Below are 24,673 nucleotides of genomic sequence, written 5' to 3'. Positions count from 1 at the left end.
CTGTGCGGAATCGCAAAATCCACTTGCAAACAGTTGTGAAGGTGGTTTGAAAACGCATTATTTTGCATGTGCGGAAGGGGCCTATGTTTGGAACCTGCATGGATGAAAAGTATGTGGAATCAGAAGCCCTAACAAAGAGGGGGTTTGGCTTAGATTGATCCCATCCTTTGTAAGTAGTTAACATCTAGCACTTGAGATCAACATTATTCCATAGCATTATTTTAAACTTGAAAGCAAACTGTATATCTGTAATCTAGGCAGCTAGATAATAACCACAGAAAGCGTGATAACTGAAAAGAAGGCTCTGAGGTCACAATTTCTCGCAACCACACTGCAATCTAATCTTTGGGTTTTAGAAATACTTATCCTGGGCTGTACCCTAGCAGCTTTTCCACTGGTGAAAGTGGGAGTTAGGGACCCCTAACCACTCAAACGACTGTGCCAGGGGTAGTGAACAGAAGCCATGTAGGACAGTAGCTATGGTGAGTAGAGAAATTGGTTGAGCTTGAATGGAAAAGCTGGTAAAATCTAATCCCGCTGTTCAGATAATTTCTCTTCAACTCTCATGTGTTGCTGCATTTTCCACCCTCTGTTACAGTCTGTTCATCAGCTGCCCTCCAAGCCTTTCCCTACATTTCTTCACCTACCTACTTATCAGTAAGTGGCGTAGGAGCAGCAGTGGCGTAGGAGGTTAAGAGCTCGTGTATCTAATCTGGAGGAACCGGGTTTGATTCCAGCTCTGCCGCCTGAGCTGTGGAGGCTTATCTGGGGAATTCAGATTAGCCTGTACACTCCCACACACGTCAGCTGGGTGACCTTGGGCTAGTCACAGCTTCTCGGAGCTCTCTTAGCCCCACCTACCTCACAGGGTGTTTGTTGTGAGGGGGGAAGGGCAAGGAGATTGTAAGCTCCTTTGAGTCTCCTGCAGGAGAGAAAGGGGGGATATAAATCCAAACTCCTCCTCTTCTTCTTCTTGTCTTCTCCACCACCTCATTTCCCTGTTCTCTGGTGCCATCATTTGACACCGCTGCAGCTTCTTATTTTGTTATTGGTTACTGATGTTGCAGCCTCAATGGTCATGGCACTTTACAGAAAACAGATGTCACAAATGTCCCACTCCTTTGGTTTTTTTTTCACCAATTCGTAAGTTTTATTGCGGGGTTTCACTGTTGGGTATTCAGTCTAGTTGGGCTGTCTAGTGTAGGCATTTAGCTGGCCAGCCCTGAAATCTGTTGTAATAGCAACAATAGCTCGGCATCACCAGAAGAATAATGTCTAGTGCATATGACACCTAAACGCCATAGACTTCATGGAGACTGCATGGATTTTTAAACACTTGTGAGAAGGGGATACACTCAGTTAGTATTTAGCTTCCCTAGCCCAGCGAGGTTGTAAAGATCCAAGTGTCTCTCTGGCAACACCCATTCAATGTGGCCTGGACCCTTGCCTAGACTAGACCACACTGTTCAGACAGTGCCAAATAGAATTATGGCAGGCAGTGGTGGAATTAGTAGTTATGCAGGCTACACAGCATGTGTACCATTTATTATTGCCAAACCCATGTCTGGGTAAAAAATTGCTGATCAAAATGAATTGTCCGGGAATTGAAAGATAGCTCCTGCTGATTCTTTTTTTTCACCCAGATTTATTTTGGAATGGTTCAGGAAGAATAAGTTACTGAGAATGATTTACATATTTCTGTGTTAGATTTCTTTAAATAATATTATTCAGATCTTTATCTGCCTTCCCAACAGAATGTTATATGACAATAATGGACGTTCTGTTGACAGGTTAGCTTGCTGCCTGCTCTGTTCAACGAGAATAGCTTTTATGGGTTGTTGTTGTTTCAGTAAACATTTTCAAGACTGCACCAAATTGGACCCTTCCATCTGTTTGTACTTTCCCAGAATGTGATACCATCCAGTCTACTTTCTTCTTCTTCTGTAGAGCAGCGTATGCATTCCATGATAATAAGTGTACTAATTTACTCTATGTCTGAGCCAGAAGAAGTGATGAATGAGTTCATCAGAGGGATCATTGCTGCCACCCTTTTCAAATTGCAGTACCCTTTACGTCGCGCCCTCCCAATGATTTATCTCCTGCGGTCAGGAGCTCTATGGCAACGGGATACATTGCTGTTAAAGGGATTGCCACAAGAAGGGAGGAATCAGCAGAAATCACACTTTCACTCTTCCATGAATGTGTGCTGAAGCAGATGTTTGCCAAAGGATGGGGGTAGTTTCCATCAGTCTCCCCATGTCCTGGCATTGCATAACGTACTATTCCCAAGGGTTACGTAGCCCTAAAAACTGGCTCTCACAGGTGCATGAAAGGATGGTACTCAGTGCTTTGATTGTGTGATCCTGCCTGGCAGGGGGTTGGACTGGATGACCCTTGTAACTTCTTACAATTCTAGGATTGCAAAGGAAACAGTGAGATGGCTTTTACAAATTGTCAAAATTCAAGCCCATAATGCATCCTTATTTCTCTTATGTTTTTATGCCTTTAGGAATCTAAGCTCTGCAGGTGAGGAGGCCCGGAAACAGATGAGAACGTGTGAAGGCCTGGTTGATTCTTTGTTATATGTGATCCACACATGTGTGAACACTTCTGATTATGACAGCAAGGTGTGCAAATGTTATAACTAATGTGGGGAGGCTCTTACCAGAAAAGTTATTTGAGAGTGGCTGCTGTCTGTATGCATCATTTTAGGGCTAAACTACATTTGACTAGAGAATTCTGTGATTATTTTATGGATTTTAAGAACAAATAGGAAGTCTCGCAATTACTCTGAAGATCAACATTTTACCTCCTATACTTCTTCCACATCTTAAATGATCCCACTGAAGCTGTACTTAGCTCCATGGAAAGGAACAAGACTTGTATAAGACTTGTCACAGAATTCTCAGCAGATTGGGATTTTTAAAAACAGTGTAGTGTAACTGAATATTCAAGTGTGTGCATGTATCAGTATTAACCTAACTTTGTTGTTTAATCTATGGACATAAAAATATTGAAGAAGAATATTGAAGTTTCTCCCTTGGCTCTTCCAGACCTTTCTAGTTTCTGTCCATGTCTTCCATCTTGCTTACTTTGGGGTAGAATAAATTATCGTAGACATGAGGAGATTCACTGTGGTCAAGTGTGGGAACCAATATGTTAAACTAAGAAACAATGAGGGATTAGTGTAAGCTTTATCTTGGTCAAAATTTAGACCCTGAGAGCCAGATTGGTGTAGTGGTTAAGAGCAGGTGGACTCTAATCTGGAGAACTGGGTTTGATTCCCCACTCCTCCACATGAGTGGCAGACTAATCTGGTGAACCAGGCTTGTTTCCCCACTCCTACATTTCTGCTGGATGACCTTGGGCACGTCACAGTTCTCAGAACTTTCTCAGCTCTACCTACGTCACGAGATGTGTGTTGCGGAGAGAGGAAGGCCATTTTAAGACTCCTTACAATTGAGAAAAGTGGGGTATAAATCCAAACTCTTCTCTTCTTCTATTCCCTAAAAACTCTCCCAAAACTATGTTACTATCACTGGTTTATTAGTGTACTTCACCACAGAATCTCCTTGTGTTTGGTTTGCAGACAGTAGAAAATTGTGTGTGCACACTACGAAACCTTTCCTACCGTCTAGAGCTTGAAGTACCTCAAGCTCGTATGCTGGGTATAAATGAACTGGATGACTTTTTGGGAAAAGAATCTCCTAGCAAAGATTCGGAGCCAAGCTGCTGGGGCAAAAAGAAGAAAAAAAAGAAGAAATCTTCTCATGAGGATCAGGTTTGTTTTCTTCCATTGCTGTTTTATTCCCTTTGCTTATTTGCAATAGGTATGTATCAAGGATGCTTCCACCAATATAAGTTAAAATGCTTGAGAGTGGAAATGGCTAGTTCTGGGAATATATCAGTGTGAAACTTCTGAATCTTTGGTTAAATGGCTGACATTACAAATACTAAAGAGTGTGTGTCTTTCACAGTGGGATGGAGTTGGTCCAATACCAGGATTGTCAAAGTCTCCCAAAGGTGTGGAAATGCTGTGGCATCCTTCTGTGGTAAAACCTTATCTGACTCTTCTAGCTGAGAGCTCCAATCCTGCCACTTTAGAGGGCTCTGCGGGATCTCTCCAGAATCTTTCTGCAGGCAACTGGAAGGTAGTGTATGAAGCTTGTAACTGTTGGCATTTCATGCACTCTGTTTTTGCAACAGTGGAGAACCAGTTGTGCTGTAACTTTTTTTGAAATCTGATGGTTTTTTATGCAGCCACTGGTGGCTGACCTTGCGTGCCACTTTATCCAGGAACCTGACTCGGACCTCTTCTGAGCTACTTCTGTGTTGCTGTTTTGCTTTGATTGGATTTCAGGCAAAAAATATAATTAGATGTGTGAACCAGTGACAGTTATACCCCTAGCGTATTGGTACAAAACTGAAGTGATCCTGAAAAACTTATTAGCATTAAAACTTGTTATCAGTTGTTGGCTTATGGGGTCATGATCCTAAGAACCGTTACACTCCTCTAAGCCCACTGACTTCACTGTTACTTCAGTGGGCTAAAAAGGGTGTAATTCTTCTTATTTCACTATCAGCGACTAATACAGCAGAATCAGTGACTTCTTGCGGTGATTATGTAAAATTTGAAGCACTGTCTCTATCTTACATTTGGAGGTCAAGCAGAGTTTGTAGGTACTAAGGATTAATTGTGCCTCTGTGAGGAGTTGCAAAGCATTCTTAATAGAACGGCTACATTTGAGTCCAATAGCACCTTGGAGACCAGAAAGATTTTAGCTTTTGCCTGTCAAGGCCCTCTTTATCAAATATCTGAGAAAGGGAGATTTCGAAACCTAATACCACCCAAATCTTCTTGGTCTCTATGCTGCTACTAGATTAAAACCTAACAGTTCCTACTGCAAACCAGCATGGCTGCTTTCTGAAACATTCTTCATAGATACAGCTGTACAGATAGTTTCGCCACTCTTGATATTTTGAAATCATTTGGCAGCACCCATGTAACCTGTCATTTCTAAATGTGCACATAATACAGATCAAAAGATCTATCATATATATTTGTATTTCAGTTTTATCATTGTAAAAAAGTCCATCTAAGTAGGGAAGAGTTGTCACAAGCATTTGCTGTTGCTGAGTAAAAACAGTTCAACTTTTTTGTTTCAATGTCCATTCACATCTTCAGTGTCCAGTTGCAGAAAGTGAAATGCATATGAGGAACATTATAAATGTGCCAGTATTAAGAATACAGAGATTTGCTTGCTAACAAGTACAGTGGAACCTCGGTGTTGGCAAACACCGAAAACGGCGTACTCCGAGGTTTGCCATTTGTGCATGTGCAAACACCGTTTGTGCATGCGCAAACACCGTTTGTGCATGTGCTGCGCCGTTTGCATACGTTCAACGCCGTTTATGCATGCGCAACGCCGTTTGCGTAGCCTCAGAAGCCAAAGCTTCCGATGACTTCCGACTTCGGAAGTCGGTGCCTGGCGATCGGCGATCACTGAAGGCGTCGATTTCTGAGGCACCACTGTATCTACTCAAATTTTAAAAACTGTTACCATCACTTTATGGTATTTAACTTTATTCAGCAAAGGTTCAAAATTCAGCTTTTTCTCAGAGGCTAGAGAAGAAAGGTTTGCTTAATTAAATTAGCTATAAGACAGATAGGTTTATCAGCAAAAAGAGAAAATTGTAGTTCACAAGAAAGTGTTATCACTGAATGCTCCTGCTTGTGATCTTCACATCTGATATCAGGTAAAAGCACCATATTCCATCCCTTCAACTGTTTTTTATTTATTCCAAAATCCCCTTTTAAAGCTATATAAATAAGTGACAGATTTTGTTTTCGCAGCTGATTTTTCAAAATAAAAAGCCAAATACTTGTTTTTAATAAAAGTTTATTGCTTCCTTAATAGCTATTAAAACCACCAGGATAACACTTTGTATATTTCATCTAATCTCTTAATTCATTTTATTATTCTGTGGCACATAATGAAAAGTCTTCAAAGGCCATATTGATGCCAAACACCCACTTAAATCAATGGGAGCTGCATGCAGTTGTTCCTATTTGTGCTTTTAAAAGGTATTAAATGTTGTAGATGATAAGGTTGGTTCTTTTTGGAAGAAAAACACATTCGTTTACAAGTAATTTTGCATTTTGTCCAACAGTTTGCAGCTTACATCCGAGCAGCTGTTAGAAAAGAGAAGGGGCTCCCAATTCTCGTGGAACTGCTCAGAATGGATAACGACAGGGTTGTTTCTTCTGTGGCTACCGCGTTGCGAAATATGGCACTAGATGTTCGCAATAAGGAGCTTATTGGTAAGTACAAAGGTACACTTAAAAAGCGTGGGTTGTCACCACAAGAAAACACAATAGTTTGGTTTTTTAATTTTGTTTTACATTATCTGTGATTCTCTGTAACAGTCACTGGAAAACAAACTCTTTCAGACAGGAAGTTATGTGTGCAAACCCAGATTGAAAATGTAAAGTCATAACCTTCTCAAAATCCATTGTTGCTGATGGATTTTTGACGTAATCCAAATATGGGTTTCCTTTTGAAATCAACAGAATTTTAAAAATTATTGTTAAAAACTCTTCCTTCGTCTTAATGCATATTTCTGTCAACATATAGGTAAGGGAGGTGATTTTATATAGCTGACACAACCGGTTTCCTTCAGTTGATTAATTCTTTATCCGTCTTTCTTCCATATGGTTTTGTTGTAACAAGTATTGAAGGTCTTCATCGAGACCCACTGATGTTTCAGACCACATTATGGGGAATCTCCATATTCATTGGAAACGTATTCAATGAGAAGGTCTGTAATGGCAGATAGCACTTCCTTGAGTGACATTGACGTCCACCACAACAGCACTTCTCCTACAATGTATAGCTGCAGGAACACATGTTCTAAGCTATTATGTCAGTCAGCCTGACTGCCCTAGATGAGATGTGTGCACCCTTACAGCATCTCCCAGAATTGTCTGGTATTCCAAGGCAACTGTTCATGGATTGTGTGGTGGACAAGTAAGTGCAGACAGTTGAAAGGCTCCAGGGAAGTAGAAAGTTGAGAACTGGCATGGATAACCAGTGTAGATATTCCAATTTCAATCAAATCATTTCTTTATGGTCCATGATCAAAACATATAATAGGTACATGAAATACATAAAATTGCATATAATGATTAGCATGAATATAATAAAATAAAATCACAGAATAATAAAATCATTAATGGCAACAGTAAGAAGATTGGGGTGCTGTGGAGTTTCCGGACTGTATGACCATGTTTCAGTAGCATTTTCTCCTGACTTTTTGCCTGCAACTATGGCTGGCATCTTCAGAGGATCAGTGGATGCCAGCCACAGATGCAGGCAAAATGTCAGGAGAAAATGGTACTGGAACATGGCCACACAGCCCGGAAACCCCACAACACCCCAGTGACTCCAGTCATGAAAGCCTTCAACAATACTTTAAGGAGATTCTTCAAAGGGTTTAATTGTATCCATCCTAATCTTACATGGTAACCACCCAAATCTGGCTGCTTGATACATTGTCTCCTGGTTCTTATCTGATAACATGATGGAAAGAAATAAGACTATATTCCCCCAAGTGAGCTGAAATTGTGGGCATTATGAGAGCTTCTGGAATCTGATTATACATTTTACAGTCAAAGAACAACATGTTCTATGGTCTCTTTGCTTCCATCACAACAAAGGCATAAGCAAGTCTTTAAAACACTATCAATGTTTAGCTCCTTTGGCCCATTTCTGTCTCCAGTGATTATTAACTGGCACAACTGGAAACACATTCTATCATGAATTCATTATGTATCCAGATGAATAAGATTACTACAACATTTTTCCATTGCTGATCTTTGGCTTCCATCTGAATCTAGATATGTCTAGACTGAGCCATGTCTCTCTGATGCTCTTACTAGATTTATCTGCAACCTTTGATACAGTAAATCATGCCATCTTATTGAGGTGCTTGGAGGTGGAAGGGGGTTGTGTGTTGATAAACCATTCCTCATGGAGTGGGCTCAGGATTGCTATTGGAAATCAATTGTCAGTAGTGCAGAACCTATCTTGCGGGGCAGTTCTGTCCCCCATGCTTTTCAGTAGCTGTGTAAATCCCTTAAGACAAATCATAGTTTGGGGGTTCATTGCCATCAATATGCTGACAATACCCAGTCCTATCCAAACCTTCTGGTAATGCAGTAGTGGTCCTAATTAGCTGCCTGATTGCTGTGATTAATTGGCTTCAAGTGAACAAACCGAAACTGAACCCTGAGAAGACTGAGGTAATGCTGGTTGGGAAAGAAGAGATATTGAAGGACATGGTTCTCCCCACTTTTAATGGAGTTTAGCTGACCCTTGCAGACTCAGTTAAAAACCTGGGAATTATACTGGATTCAACTTTTTAGTATTGGACAAGTCAACACAGCTGTAAAAAATACTTTTTGCAAACTCAGCCTAGTCCATAACATGGCCCCCTACATCCAGTCTGGCCTCCTGGATCCATGCCATAGTAACATTTAGATTAGACTACTGCAATGCACTGTACATTAGTCTCCGCTCAAAATCAATTCAGAAACACTTGTCTGTTACTATCAGTCAATCAATAATTATTACGATCGAGAGATCAGTCACCAATTTAACAGTACAGTTTACATACGAATGTAAAATTACATTTTTTTTGCCATTGGGGCACAGCTGACATGGCTACCTGATGGAGGTTTCAAGGCAAGAGGCTTTTGGGGGTGGTTTTTCACTGCCTGCCTCTGTGTTGTGGCCATGGGATTCCTTGGAGATCTCCCATCAAAATATTAGCCAGGGTCAGGGGCTTAGAGTGTGTGACTGGCCCAGAGTCTGAGGGGGGGGGGGGGGGTATGATTGAAGTCTATAAAATTATGCATGGGGTAGAAAATGTTGGCAGAGTGAAACTTTTCTCTCTTTCTCACAATACTAAAACCAGGGGGCATTCATTGAAAATGCTGGGGGGAAGAATTAGGACTAATAAAAGGAAACATTTCTTCACACAATGCGTGATTGGTGTTTGGAATATGTTGCCGCAGGAGGTGGTGATGGCCACTAACCTGGATAGCTTTAAAAGAGGCTTGGGCAGATTTATGGAGAAGTCGATCTATTGCTACCAATTTTGATCCCCCTTGATCTGAGATTGCAAATGCCTTAGCAGACCAGGTGCTCGGAAGCAGCAGCAGAAGGCCATTGCTTTCACATCCTGCCTGTGAGCTCCCAAAGGCATCTGATGGACCACTGTGAGTAGCAGAGCCTGGACTAGATGGACTCTGGTCTGATCCAGCAGGCTCTTTCTTATTCTCTTAAAGTCACCCAGCAACTGGGCATTGTGGCCATGATTTGATAGTTTTTGCTCCTAATACTTCATTAACATCCATGGCTGGCATCTTCAAAGGCATGTCATGGTAAGATGTGTCTCTTTCCGTGATATTGTGTGGAGAGTCACCCAGCAAGCTTCCATGGAACACTGGCTCATAAAATTAATTATATTAATTAATATAAAAAATTACCATGCAGAGACTTAAATCCATAGTCTTATTGTGCCCTAATCTATATCTATAAACGCGAAATACCACTGACTGACTGACTCATCTAAAGAACTTAAAAACCACTGAAACCACATACATGAAATTTGGCACACCTATTCCAGGTGCTCACTAAGAAAGGATTTTTCAAAATATTCAGTTTTACTCGAGTTATTACACATTTACTGTTTTCACTGCTCATCTCTGGCCATCTGCACGATGGGCAAACCAACCGCTCAGTCCACAGACCTGCTGCACGAACATTCTAAGGTTGACAGTTAAACACTACCAGCTTAATGTCTTTCACCAAGGTGCGCCAAATGCACTCTAACACTGCCCTCCACAACGCATGCGAACCTATCCCTTCTGCTGAAACTGCTACAGGGAGGAGAGGAATTAAACACAGAAAGCACTTTACATACTGCATTATAAAAAGACAACTACAGGAAGCTGCTGCAACATATGCGAAAACAAACCCATCAGTCCACAGACAGGCTGTGAGGAAATATGCTGCATGTCACCCAAAGTTCACAAACAGGCTGTAAAGAAGTACACTGAATGTCACCCCGAAATTCATAGAGAGCCTGTATAGCGAAGCTAGTTAATTATATGTAAAAATTATTTAAAAGTTTGGAATATTTGCTTTCTCATGGACAAAGTCTCAACACAGAATTTGGCCAATTTAGTGGTGGTCTCACTGGAACGATCATCAAGGAGGAGATATGTGTAGAATGTTCAGCTGGTATCAGGAGATGGACCAAACTTGCGGATTTCTCCCATTCTGCAGAGACATTCCATTGACTGTCTGTCTGTTACCAGTCTCAATTTAAATTATTGGCTATTCATACAAAGCCCTTCGTAGTCTTGGCCCTTCCTATCTGAAGGACCACCTCACTCCATATGCTCCACCCCAACAACTATGCTCATGTCATCAGGGTCTCTGCAGGTGCCAACTGGAAAATGGGGAAAATCAACAACCACACATGCTTTCTCCGTTCTTGCTCCCATTTTGTGGAACGGCCTGCTCAAAGAAGTCAGGAAGGCTCCCAGGCTCCTGGCTTTCTTCAAACTATGCAAAACCAAATTATTCAAGAGGGCTTTTCTGCACAGGTAATAGGATTCCACTGTACAAAATAGCCCACGAACTTATTTGGAGAAATTATTAGGGGCTGTGTCTAGACTGCTGTGTATAGCTTACTGTAAGATCCTATTAGGTAAGTTTGCGCCATTCAATCTGGCCTGTTAATACTTAAGCTGTTCTTCAGTTCTTCCTTTTAGATTTCTGGTTGTTTCCAGGCCTACATTCCTAATGCATTGTTCATTTTCTGTTCATTGTATTGTCTCACACTGTGTAATCAGCCTAGAATTCCTGTGACAAAGGAGAACTATAAATGAATAAATAAAATATTGTAATTTGAAAGACTGTAGACATTCAGATACGTATGCCTAAAATACTAAGGACTCCAGTCCAAAGTTGCAGAGTGTTCACACATGTTTTGCAAGGGGAACAATCTATTAATGTCACAGGCTTAGATCCGAATCTTGCTGAGGAAGGGGAGGACAATTTTTTCCTACTTCTCTTTCTGCACACGGCTCCTTCACTGTACCTAAGGGTCAACCTCTGAGGGTCTTGTGGGTGGAGGGGAGTAAATCTCCAGAAGGTTCATATCTATGAGTAGTGTTTGACTTGCACCAGATACAATGTAAGCCACAGTCGGGGAGACAGTTGACGTTCCCAGTTCACAAGTTAATGGCAGATCCCTTGCTTGCAAGCAGCATTATGTTGGTACCACAGCCCACACAATCACATTTGATAGAAATGTGCTATCGAGTAGTACTTGTTTTCTAATTTTAGATGAGCATTTTCTGAATCTACTTTAAAGTACATTACAGTAGTTCTTTATAAAATCATTTATCTGCAAATAACATTTTCCGTTTTTATTTGCAGGGAAGTCATTAACGTGTAGCCACTGAATTATCACCCAAGTCCAAACCAAAATATTTATGTTAGCCTTGGTTGATTTCTTTGTTTACTTTGCAATTAATTTCTTTCCATTACTGCAGTGATAGCGAACCTTTTCGAGACTGAGTGCCCAAATTGCAACCCAAAACCCACTTATTTATCACAAAGTGCCAACATGGCAATTTAACCTGAATACTGAGGTTTTAGTTTAGAAAAAAAAGGTTGGCTACGAGGCATGCATTACCCGGGAGTAAGCTTGGTGGTAGTCGGTAGCAACCGTGCAACTCTTCGAACGGGTCAATCACGACCCTAGGAGGGTTTACTCAGAAGTAAGCCCCATTGCCAGCAACTGAGCTTACTCCCAGGTAAAGGATCACGCTTTAGTTCTTCGCATGAAAATCAGTGGGGTTTAACCTATACTGCTTCCCCAGCGGCCCAGACCAGCCTAGATGTGGGGGGGGGGGCGATTTCCCCCCACATGATGAACTCTGTTTACGCATGCCCACAGAGAGGCCTCTGAGTGCCACCTCTGGCCCCCGTGCCATAGGTTCACCACCACTGCATTAGTGAATAACTGAAATACGAGACTCTTGGATGTTGTTGTCCTTTGTAGGTGAAATATGAACTGATTTGCTTATCTGGCTAAAATGTATTTTTATATCCCTTCGTGAAAGGAAACCTTTCACTAAGCACTAGTCCCGTGTTCCGAGGAAGGGATTTTTCCCCTCTTCTGTACATTCTTGCAGATACATACTATTTTCAGAGTTGCTGGAGCAAAGGAGAATTTTTGAATCCCAACCCCCCCCCCCGCCCCAGTTTGTTGTCTATCATTTCCCAGACCATTTGGAGGGGGGAAAAGGACCCATAATTGAGTGAAGTATCTGCTATATATCTCTAAACTACAGACTGCTTGAAACCTATGCAATTAATTTTATTGCATTTGTCTCACTATAAAATGGCTCAGCTAAAATAAGCTTATCTAAAATAAGCACCCAGATTTGTGTATGTCTGTGTACTTTGGCATGTTGCCATAATCATTTTAATCACTTTTTTTCCCTTAATCCAGTAAAAGAACGCAATACATTTTTAATTTGAAAAATGACACTGCAGTATCTCTTTCCTACTCTCTACTGTGCCAGAATTTCCTCCCTTCCCTTTCTTATAGAACTGTTCTTGTGGTGTGTTTTTTTTTTAAATTTTAATGTCTTTTTCCTTCTGGATCTGTATGTTTCCTCGCAGCGTCAATCTGTGAAACATTAAAATCTTGGATTTTTCTAGGTAAATATGCTATGCGAGATCTGGTGAATCGCCTTCCAGGAGGCAATGGGCCCAGCATTCTCTCCGATGAAACAGTGGCGGCAATCTGTTGTGCTCTGCATGAGGTCACCAGCAAAAACATGGAAAATGCCAAAGCCTTGGCCGACACGGGAGGAATAGAAAAACTGGTGAACATAACCAAAGGCAGGGGGGACAGGCAAGTGCAAAGCTAGAATTTTTCAGTTTAAGAATTGTCATCTATTTCTGATAAGGGGAACTTAAAACAGGAAGTGTCACAAGAAGTTTTGATTGCTGCATTTCCTGGCTTCCTTCACAAGCTACCTTCATGTATGTCCCACCTGTTCAGTTGTGAAGGATGGCATCTACTCCCCCCCCCCCCTAAAATCTATACAGTGCCTGCCAGCCTTCTGAGTTTGTGCAGATTTTAGTGACGTGTAGTCTTTCACATCTTTGGCAATATTTATATCACCATTTGTTTATGCAAATTTGTACAAAATGTAGTGTTTGTACAGATTTGTATAAAATCTAACATGGAGACTTTCACATCTTTTTGACTCTTTCCTTGTCAGCCCCCATAACACTGAAGCCACCTGGTAAGTTGCCTTGAGTCGTAGAGATATGGCAAGGTATAAATGTAATTAATTAATAAACTCAACTTCTGGCATTATACAATCTGGGGCTAGATCCTACAGATCTGTTCCATTAGTGGTGGGAGATGCTTGAAACTTATGGCTATTATACCATAGTTTGAAAATATGCTGGGATTGTCTACAGATAACTTGCAAACCAAATTGATAACTTGCAAGATAACTCGTAAATCAAATTGATAGAGAGTCATTTTAATCTGAATGGAAATCAAGAAGATCCTTGACTTTTTCTCCAAGGCACACATGTTGCCTTCCTTTCTTCCTCATCAAAGTTCCTGTTACAAAGGTTCGCAATTCATTCTGATCACAGAATCCAGATTTTCTCTGTATGGGCAATGGGCCATTTACCTCAGGAGAATCCCATTTTTCCTGTTTGTAGCAGTGGGCCGTTTACCTCAGGAGAATCCCATTTTTCCTATTTGTAGCAGTGGGCCGTTTACCTCAGGAGAATCCCATTTTTCCTATTTGTAGCAGTTTGCTTTCCAGTGTGTGTTGAGGGTATGCATTTCTTGTAATATTGTGCACTAACTCTTCCCCCACCTCTTCAGGTCATCACTGAAGGTTGTCAAGGCAGCAGCCCAGGTGCTGAACACATTATGGCAATATCGAGACCTCCGAAGCATATATAAAAAGGTAGCACATAAAAATTGATTTCACAGGAATTAGTATTCACGCGAATGCAATTCCACAATGAACTCTAAACTCTTTCTTTTTAATGAGACACCATTCAGTTTTAATATAGCCTCCTTTCTCTTCTTATGCAGGATGGCTGGAACCAAAATCATTTTATTACCCCGGTGTCAACTCTTGAGCGTGACAGATTCAAGTCACATCCCTCCTTGTCTACAACTAATCAGCAAATGTCACCTATCATTCAGTCAGGTCAGTTTACCAATTCTTTTTCCTAGAGTGTGAGTGGATTTGATATTAATTTCTCCTGAACGGATCCTGTGCATTCCTTGTCAAACCTCAGAGGTTCACTCTCAGTTTTACCTTCTGCAAAACCTGTTTGTACAGCGTTGAGGCCATTCTGCCTCAGTTACAGACTCCAATTATGACAGGATTCATTAGAATGAGCCTATAACATTTCACCAGCAATTTAGACTACAGGCTCTGTGTGTGACACTTAAAAATTAAAAAAGGTGTAGGGTACAAGATCGGTGTGAGTGGAAAAAATTGTAGTAAGAAGAATTGGAACCATCTGAAATCCATTTGAGACCACATTTTCATATATCAAATCTTGCCTTAGGAGCATTTATCCATTCTGCTTTCAAAAACTTCTGAGAAGGAAGAGCCGGGGGATCTTTTCCACATGTTAAAAGTTGGCATGGATTGTGACATGATTGTGTTGGTTTAACAAGGTTTTTTGCAATAAAAATAAGACTACACTGCTATATCCTGACTTCCAAATGGATACAAGGACAGGACACGAATGTCTAAATCAAATCACACGTTGCGTCTTCTGTCTTTCTGCTGGATTAAATGTCCCGAAGCAGTATCAACACTTATATTCTTACTGAATGTTTCTCTGCATGCCTTCAGAAACTTAGAAATTTAGGAATACACAAACTTAGTTTTTGACAGCTCCTTGCATGTAGATCACTTCTCAGAACAAGCAAAGGGTTCATCCACAGCTGTCTGTGGATAGGAACAATAAAGTGTTTTCTGAGGTGAGTAAATGAGCTGTGCTACACAGTGTGCGGGGTCTTTGTCCCAGATGCTAGAAAAGGGCTAGAAGGGGATTGATTGATTGGCAATATAGGGGCCTCCTAGATCCTGCTAACCATATACTGATTGCAAGGTAACTAGTGATCAGTCTGCCCTCATTTACCCCCATGCCTCAGGATACGGCCTGGTGAATCCAAAACCAAGGGTAAGGGCGGCAGCATCCACAATACGAGATCCCCTTATGCAAGGTTGTCATGGTCTCTTATGGTATTTCTCAGACCCTATGCAGAAGACCACGTCCTGCGTGTAGCAGTTTTTAAAATTTCTATATAAAAAGTGGGCTTCTAAGCAAACACAGTGCTACAAGAAAAAATAACTCATAGCATCAAAAGCAGATAGATATACCTATTTATTCTGTGGACAGTATCAACAGATTGATTAATGATGAACCATACAGTCAGTAGTTTAGCTAATGTGCTTCTATCAGCCATTTTGCAATAGGGGCAGCTTAGGAACTGGATACATTGAATTACAATAAATGGGAAACCACAGCTCACCCTGTTCCTTAAAGTCTCTGTCCCTTTAAAAAACAAAACCTGGATTTCTGTTTTCTAGTAGTCTGGAACTGGTCCCGAGGAGGCAAATAAGGACATTTTAAAATTCAGACCCAAACCTTTAATTCTGAAACCTAGACTTAGCATAATTTACACCCACTGCTGTAAATGTCCACATGCTGTAAATTTTTCTTCCAGAGATTTCGTGTGAGTGGTTACCAAGTTGCATTCATTGTCACTTTTACCATAGTCAAAGACAATTAATTACACAGCTGGCATAGCATTTCCAAATCAATCCTCTGCCTTTTCCAAATCTTTTTTTGCTCCCACACTGATTCTTTCTGTCTTTTTTTCTCCCTTTTCTCTGTTTATTGCTGGCTTTTCCTCAGTTGGCAGCACATCTTCATCACCGGCGCTATTAGGAATTAGAGATCCTCGTTCCGACTATGATAGGACACAGCCTTCTATGCAGTATTACAATAGCCAAGGTGATGGGATTGCACACAAAGACATCTATACTGGTAAGGGACCAGTGAGATGACAGCAAATGGGCTGTTTGTTTACAAAGCACACATTCTGCTTGAAAGAACAAGGATCCAACTGTATAGGAAACAGTCATCACAGAGGAATGAGTTGCCCATAGTCGGTCCTTCCATTTAAGGTTGCTTGTACAATTTTCCTCTGTTTGCTGCTCATTTTTTTCAAGAACCGTGTGGTTATCTAATGAAGCCTTAGCAGAAAGCTGCTGCTTGATTCACAGTGCAATTGTGGTATAGAACCCCAACAGCAGGATCCTCAGCAGAGTTAGCACCCTTCCAAGGCCCTTCACTTCAATGGACTTAGAAGAATGTAACTAGATTTTGGATTGCCCTGACAGCATAAAAATGAGTAACGTTAGCCAGGAGCATCCTTGTTTTTCTGTACCTTCTCCTGTTCAGTGTAGCCCCATTTAAAACGTACAGTTAATTGAGGAAGCTGATAGAACCTACAAACCAAACTTGAGACTGAGGGAACTCCAATTTGGCAAGGTGATGTTCTGAGACAGAAGGTGCTTTCCACGAAATGGTTCTACGTGATTTATCTTTCCCAGCCCCTAATCTAAAGCAGAATATTTCCACCATCATCTCTGTTTGCAGTTATGTTTAAGGTTATATTGTCAAGATCCAGAATCACAGAACTGAAACATTTCAGGTTTTTTGCAGACCTTAATAAAAATATCAAATGAATCAAAAGACCTCTACAATAGCAAGAAAATAATTTTTGTTGATTTCAGCTAGTTATTTTGGGTACGTTTACTACTAACCTTTAGGATTCTGATCTCACCCTACTGCTTCCATATTTTAGATATTGCAGGTTGAGGAAGTCAGATGTCACACAGGACAAAAAGAGCCTTCAGGATCTTGTTTCAGAATTTGCTGGATACACTCCCACCAGATAGTTTAATGTTTGTCACTGTTAATATTTTGCATGTTCATTTAGTGCTAGCATTTTCAGTAAACATCTTTCAAGATGTTGCAGATCTGGAGAGTTTGGCTGCACTTGAATATTCTGGTTAGAAAATGTGTAGGCCTGAGGTGACCTTTGATAGTTTTGTTTCTCTGAGATACCATGTTGTTTTCCTGTGATGCTTCAATATGAGCATGCCCCAGGATATAAAAAGAATGGATAAATATATGAATAGGCAGAAGATTAGTTCAGTAGTTCTTCACCTTTAATTCACTGTCACCCACCAAGTATGCAATATTATCAACAAATGCCCCCCCAAGGAACAAGCAAAAATAAGGCTACTGAACAACACCCCAGGCAAGGCAATTTTACTTTATATGGATTTATGTATAATGTATACAGACAAGGGGGAAACAGGTTTTATCTGATTTTCAGCCCAACTCAGAGCCCCCAGCAGCAGGGCACAACACTGCTGGGTTGCAGCCCCACAGCCTCCAAGTGGGCTTCTCAAAGGCATGGGGAGGCAAAAAGAAAGCCTCCCCACTGCCAAAAAGCCCTACGTTGGGTTCTATGGTGGCATAAGTCGAAGCTAGCATTCTGGCAGGCAAAGGCCAGGTGGAAGCCAACTAATGTCAGCTCCAGTCATGCTGCTGGAATGCCCCCGCAGTGGTGCAGGCATGGTAAGGTAGTTCTCTGTATCACTTCTAGCTGCCGTGCAGGGCTAGGGAGGTCACCTGCCTGTGGATTTGCCCCTTCACAAGGGAGTACAAATCCTCCAGCATGACCCTGTGCTGCCTCCAGGCAGATCCCCCCCCCCCTTGAATTGGACCATTAATCAGGACAGGGAGTTCATAAGAACATAAGAACTGGCCTGCTGGATCAGACCAGAGTCCTTCTAGTCCAGCACTCTGCTACTCGCAGTGGCCCACCAGGTGCCTTTGGGAGCTCACGTGCAGGAGGTGAAAGCAATGGCCTTCTGCTGCTGCTGCTCTTGAGCACCTGGTCTGCTAAGGCATTTGCAATCTGAGATCAAGGAGGATCAAGACTGGTAGCCATAGATCGACTTCTCCTCCATAAATCTGTCCAAGCCCTTTTTAAAGCTATCCAGGTTAGTGGCCATCACCACCTCCTGTGGCAGCATATTCCAAACACCAATCACACGTTGCGTGAAGAAGTGTTTCCTTTTATTAGTCCTAATTCTTCCCCCCAGCATTTTCAATGAATGCCCCCTGGTTCTAGTATTGTGAGAAAGAGAGAAAAATTTCTCTCTGTCAACATTTTCTACCCCATGCATAATTTTATAACTTCAATCATATCCCCCCTCAGACGTCTCCTCTCCAAACTAAAGAGTCCCAAACGCTGCAGCCTCTCCTCATAAGGAAGGTGCTCCAATCCTTCAATCATCCTCGTTGCCCTTCTCTGCACTTTTCCTATCTCTTCGATATCCTTTTTGAGATGTGGCGACCAGAACTGAACACAGTACTCCAAGTGTGGTCGCACCACGGCTTTATATAAGGGCATGACAATCCTTGCAGTTTTATTATCAACTCCTTTCCTAATTATCCCCAGCATAGAGTTTGCCTTTTTCACAGCTGCCATGCATTGAGTTGACATTCCCATGGAACTATCAACTAAGATGCCCAAATCCCTTTCCTGGTCTGTGACTGATAGCACTGACCCCTGTAGCATGTATGTGATATAAAAGTTCAATATAAATGTGAACTTATAAAAGTTCAATATAAAACTGCTTGCCTCTGCTGCTATCAAATGCCATTTAGGGAGAAATAATTATGTCTAAAACAACAGTGTTCCGAATTATTTGATTTTTGGTTCTAAATGCTGAATGCTACATTAATAAAAGTTCCTTTTTTGGCTATTATTAGTACTTATTAAGTATTATTAGAACTTTAAGTAGTACTTAAACAATTTTACATCTCAAGAGACAAACAAAAAATTACCAAAAAAGAGGACATTTTCCATAAAAACTCCCAATTGTGATTTACTGAGTATTAGTACTAAAAAATACCACTTGAAGAACATAAATAAAATGGAATCTTTAAAGTTGCTACTGATAAGCATCATACTTTTCACTGTGAGATTTTATTTTAGCAATCTCCTAGCCTTCAAAACCATTAGCCATCAGTTTATTTGTAATGTTTTATCCAAATAATCTATCAAGAGTTTACAATTGTCAAAAAATTTAACTAAATTCTCTTACGTAACAAAGTGAGTTCCGCCGATTCTAATACTTTCACTGACCATTCCAATCGCGGGAGTTCTCCAATTCTGCACACAGAGTATTCTTGCTGCTGTTGTCATTTATAAAAACAAAAGTTCCATGTTGTCTTTCTAGAAATCTATCCATAAGTCCCAAAAGATAAGCCTCAGGGGTTTTTTGTATATCAGTTCTTTAAATCTTTTGAATTATTGAATGTAATTAATCTTCAGAATTCATTAGCTCATCCACAAGTCTATCATAAATGATAGTATCCTGGTTTGATGATCATATTTCCACCACTTATGCGGAACAGTTTTATATATCTTTGGCAGTTTATCTGATTTCCTATACTAAATGTATATCATTTTATAAAAGTTTTCTTTCAAATTAGAGCTTCAAGTATATTTAATCCCCTTTGAACACATATTCTCCCATTGTTCAAATTGGATATTATACCCAAAGTTGGTAGCTCATTTTATCATGTGTTCTGTAACCCTGTTCTCCATCTGTTTCTACTCACAACAAAGACATGTGTCGGTTGATCAGAAGATCAATAATTGAAATGATAGGTCTGCTTTCCTGGAACCAGATGTCCGAATATCATTTTACAAATATTGTTTGTTCTTGGAGATGCCTCTCTCTCTCTCTCACACACACACACACACACACACACACACACACACACACACAGTCCTTTTCCCCTAATTTCAAAACGCCAAAGGCAGTCAGCATAAAAATTGAGCAAATCAAATCCTGGTTTTAATGTTCTGCTGCTTTCTTTCAGGGTCCAGCAAACCATCACCAATTTATATTAGTTCCTATTCTTCACCAGCAAGGGACCAAAATAGGCGGCTGAAGGTAATCGCTGAAATCTTAATTTAAGAGATACCAGTATTGATCACAATAATGGTGCATTTTGTTTTGCATAATAGAGTTTATCTGCCAGGACTTCCAAGCCTGCTTACATTTTGATTCAAGGGGAGTCAGCAACTCCTCATGAAAATTCCAGTAGGCAATATGGGAACCGGCACAATGAGCCACCAAACATAACTTCTTAATAAATAAGTTGTTGTGTAGGTCGGGAGGAGAATAAACATGCTCAGTAAGGGAAGATTAAAAGAAATTGAAAATTATTTGGAACTAACATTTGCTGGGCTTTATTATTCATATAACCAACACGGCACGGTACCTGCAAAATTGACTGTCATAATCCAAGTAAACAGCTGCTTGAATGTATAACTACTTCAGAGAGGAAGAATTCATCAATTATAATTGTTTAAGACCATTGTTTAAGACCATTCAATTATAGTTGTTTAAGACCGTGTCAAATACAGTCCAGGGAGATGGGGGGGGGGGCCCTTTGGGTTGCAAAAATTGCAAAAGCATTCAGTGCCACAAATCATGCATTCTGTGTTTGTTCTGTTCTTATTGCCAAAAAAATCAGAAAAGGTCTGATACGTCATTTGTGTGGTCTCAGCAAACAAAGATTCAAAACTCCTCAAAAGTTTGACAACGGAAGCTTCATTATTTATTATTTATTTATTTATTTATTTATTTATTTATTTATTTATTTTTGAGGCTTTTATGCCGCCCCATCCCCGAAGGGCTCTGGGCGGTGTACAACAAATAAAAGCAACAATACAGGATAATTAAAAACATTAAAAGGCAGCAACAATTAAACAATAATCGTCAAGAAAATGAAAATATAAATGGGGTCCAACATCTTAATTTTAAGATTCCCTCCCCACCCCACTAAGGGAGGCATGGTGGCCCCGTTGGATGACAAATGACCTAGATGTCAGGGTCAGACGAGGGCCAAACAGGGAGGGGAGGGGGGCACCACATCAGCGGCCAGTTCCTCCAAAGGCCCGGCGGAACAGCTCCGTCTTACAGGCCCTGCGGAACTCACCAAGGTCCTGCAGGGCCCGGACAGCTGGAGGAAGAGCGTTCCACCAGGCCAGGACCAGAGCCGTAAAGGCCCTGGCCCGCGTGGAGGCCAGCCGCATCATTGCGGGGCCAGGGACCACCAGTAAATTGGCCTCAGCTGAACGAAGAGGCTGTGCAGGAACATATGGGGTGATGCGGTCTCGAAGATACGATGCGGTCTCGAAGACCATTTAATGCACTAATAGCATTGTACAAGTGAGGAGCACCAGGTTGTATCCTGTGAATCTCAAGTTCAGTTCCCAGAACAGAACTTTTCTGTTTCCGTTGCAGCTCCTTGCATTCCCTGAACCCCAAGGAACAGTTGTTAAGAACTACAGTGTGTGTGTGTGTGGGGGGGGGGGGTGTCAGAAAATTTTTGTACTATTCTCTACCAGCAGAAGCAGTCGTCTCAAGGTGGAAAGCAAGAATAGAAGAACTATTTATGCACAAGCATCATGAGAAATCTGATTTATTTTCCAATAAGGAAGGGTGTAACTTAAACAAAATGAAACATGAAGATGAACTCTAGGATATATAACTAATCCATGGCAAGGAATTAGAAAGGAGACAGTGCTACGCCAAAGTATTATGCAAAATACTTTGCTTTTTTCCCAGCTATAATGAATATTTGCAAATTATGGGTTTTGACAGATGTGAAGGAATTGTCCCCCTCACTCGAATAACTAATTACACATTCCTCAAGCACCGCTGTAGAGGAGCAAAATTAGAAAGTCAACAGCACAAGAAGGTTTGCAATTAGCAAACAATGAGCAAGGCAAAAAAGTAGCAACACTGCTGGTACCTTTGCCAGGAGGAGGTTGATGAAGCAACACAGCATGAGCCCCTAATGGAATAGCAGAGGAAACGTTGAAAGACTGTGATTGGGCAAATATTTCTCATTAGTAAAAAGACTAACTTTCTTCAGATATCTTCACATAATTAATATTTATACACATTTTCCCCTCCCTTTTGGTATGAACGTAGAGATGTTTGATACAGGAGGTTGTATTGGAGTATTATCTCTCAGATTCTCATGGTACTGAGAAATCATAGGAATGTTTGTGGTTGTAAGCTTCTCTGAGCTCATTTGGGGAAGGGTGGCCTATAAACCAATTTTTTAAATGGGTGGAACATGAAGAAAACAAGTCAGATTCTTTAGATACCTTGAACACCATCAGGTTTGGATGAAATGTAAATTCATCCTTCTATGCTTACAAAGCTGGTTGTACTAGTTCAGTGGTTCTCAACCTGGGGGTCGTGACCCTTTGGGGGTCGAACGACCCTTTCACAGGGGTCGCCTAAGACCATCGGAAAACTGTCTTTTTATATTTTATATATACCAATTTTATGGTTGGGGGTCACCACAATGTGAGGAACTGTATTAAAGGGTCATGACATTAGGAAGGTTGAGAACCACTGTACTAGTTGAATAGGAGTTAGTTGTCATCTTTGTACATCAAAAAGCTAAGTCCTTGTTCCACATAAGTAAAAAAAAAATACATTGCAGCACTTCTTCAGGATTATGAATCACATTGTTGAACAGCTGCAGATAGACCATATCTGAGGTTTGCTTCATATGTTCAAAAAGTTGGACAGACCTGCATAAAATTAATGTTTTAGGAAACATAAGAAGTCTATGCGGGCAAGTTGTATTAATGTTTATTATAATGAAAGTTTATAGAGATGAGTAAAGGATACCTCTAAAAAGTTTTGATTGTGGATCAGAAAAAATGTTGACGAAGACATAATTTGGAAATGTCTTTACACCAATCTGTGCTGGAAAGTCATTACACAACTCCTGGATAATGTATTTGCTGAGTCTGCATGTAGATCTAATAGAAGGTAAAGGTACTCCCCTTTGCAAGTACTGAATCATTATTGACCCATGGGGTGAAATCATATCACAACGTTTTCTAAGCAAGCTGGGTACATATATTATGTATTTCTATAAAAAAAAAAGTAGTAGACATTCAGGTGTCCTTTTTTTCTGCTTTCTCAATAGCATCAGCAGTTGTACTACAGTCAAGATGAATCCAATAGAAAGAACTATGATGCATACAGGTTATATTTGCAGTCGCCGCATAGCTACGAAGACCCATATTTTGATGATCGAGTCCATTTCCCGGCTGCTACCGATTACTCAACACAATATGGACTGAAATCCACCACAAACTATGTAGACTTCTATTCCACCAGACGACCTTCTTATAGAGCAGAACAATATCCTGGGTCACCTGATTCCTGGGTGTAGCGTTAGAAAATCACCAAGAACAACACTGTATCTTTCTAACTTTGTTTTAGAAAAAGGTTTGAGTTATACGTTTGCAGTTTTGAGGGAGAAATGCGAAAGTGAATTACAAAGAAGGAAAAAAGGAAGAGCGTCTTTTCAAGGGGATTATCAGGAAGACATGAAAGGAATTGGAAAGGGAGAACTTTTGCTCTGTGTAGATGTTAGGTCTAATACCTTGTAGTTCCTGTAGTCTGGTGAAGGTGTGGGCAACGTGATGAAAGGTTTGAGAATTGAAGGAGAAATGGTTTTGAGAAAATATGTAGGGTCAGATCAAATTACTGATGATTTTTTTTAAAAAAAACATGTGAATAAAAGTCTTGTTCTCATAGTTGTACAGAAAAAAAATGGATGCCCTTCTTGTTTTACTGCTACTACTAAATGTCAAGATTGTATGCTATCACGTATTGTAAATTTATTTCACTTTGTGTAAATATTGAAATGCCACATTGGTTCAAAGTGCCATCATTTGTAATGCCGTGTGTCATTTTAAAACCAATTTTAAAAGCTGACGTCTTTAAAAGAGAGAGAAAGAGAGACAAAATATAAAGAGTTGTTATAAATAAATATCATTTTGTTTTTAAAATGAATGGAGTAATTTTGAAGCACAAACATCGGTCCGATATATCTGCATCTTTCTCATTCCCTGCCTCTTTCATAGAAATACATCACTGCCGTTTTTTAATGCATATGGGAAAAAAATAAATATGGATGTCTCATCCACGGAAAGTAGTTCCCTGCTCATTCTTCTTTATTTTCTGCGTTTAGTGTTCAACTACAGCCAATATAAATGCTCACGGTGAATCGTAAAAGCAGGTTAAATCTACATCAAAACATTTTGACTAATTTTTTTTCAGTTTTGTAGAGTCCATCTGTTTTTTCTGTGTCGAGCAGGCATAACACTGTATTCTTCCTTGCCGTCTTTTTATTTCCTCAGTACCCATGAATCCTCTCACAGTTTATCATGTTCTTACAAACTAACTGAATGAGCAGAATAAATTACATATGCTGTTCTTTCACAGAAATTTTATTGAGTATTTTGTCAACCAGCTCATCCTTCACAAAATTCACAAATTGTTTTTATAAATGAGAATGAATTAACTGCATTATTGCTCTCTCCT

General features: G+C 40.4%; 1 protein-coding gene across 12 annotated transcripts in view; it reads left to right on the top strand.

Moving 5' to 3' along the window:
- Positions 1–24,284, top strand: part of PKP4 (plakophilin 4) — a 145,258-nt gene extending 120,974 nt beyond the window's left edge. For 11 of the 12 annotated variants that reach the window (XM_048483537.1, XM_048483534.1, XM_048483532.1 and 8 more), the window contains 10 exons: positions 2,510–2,627; positions 3,590–3,781; positions 3,978–4,151; positions 6,172–6,322; positions 12,807–13,002; positions 14,002–14,086; positions 14,218–14,335; positions 16,065–16,196; positions 20,124–20,197; positions 23,268–24,284. In XM_048483537.1, the coding sequence (XP_048339494.1) occupies positions 2,510–2,627; positions 3,590–3,781; positions 3,978–4,151; positions 6,172–6,322; positions 12,807–13,002; positions 14,002–14,086; positions 14,218–14,335; positions 16,065–16,196; positions 20,124–20,197; positions 23,268–23,516 (1,489 nt within the window). In that variant the 3' untranslated portion in view covers positions 23,517–24,284. The remainder of the gene's footprint in view (positions 1–2,509; positions 2,628–3,589; positions 3,782–3,977; positions 4,152–6,171; positions 6,323–12,806; positions 13,003–14,001; positions 14,087–14,217; positions 14,336–16,064; positions 16,197–20,123; positions 20,198–23,267) is intronic. The other variant, XM_048483530.1, reaches the window with a different exon arrangement.
- The last annotated feature ends 389 nt before the right edge of the window (positions 24,285–24,673 follow it).

This window comes from Sphaerodactylus townsendi, linkage group LG02 (genome assembly GCF_021028975.2).
Source record: "Sphaerodactylus townsendi isolate TG3544 linkage group LG02, MPM_Stown_v2.3, whole genome shotgun sequence".
NCBI classification, from domain to species: Eukaryota; Metazoa; Chordata; class Lepidosauria; order Squamata; family Sphaerodactylidae; genus Sphaerodactylus; species Sphaerodactylus townsendi.
This window is presented reverse-complemented; position numbering and strand designations above follow the sequence as displayed.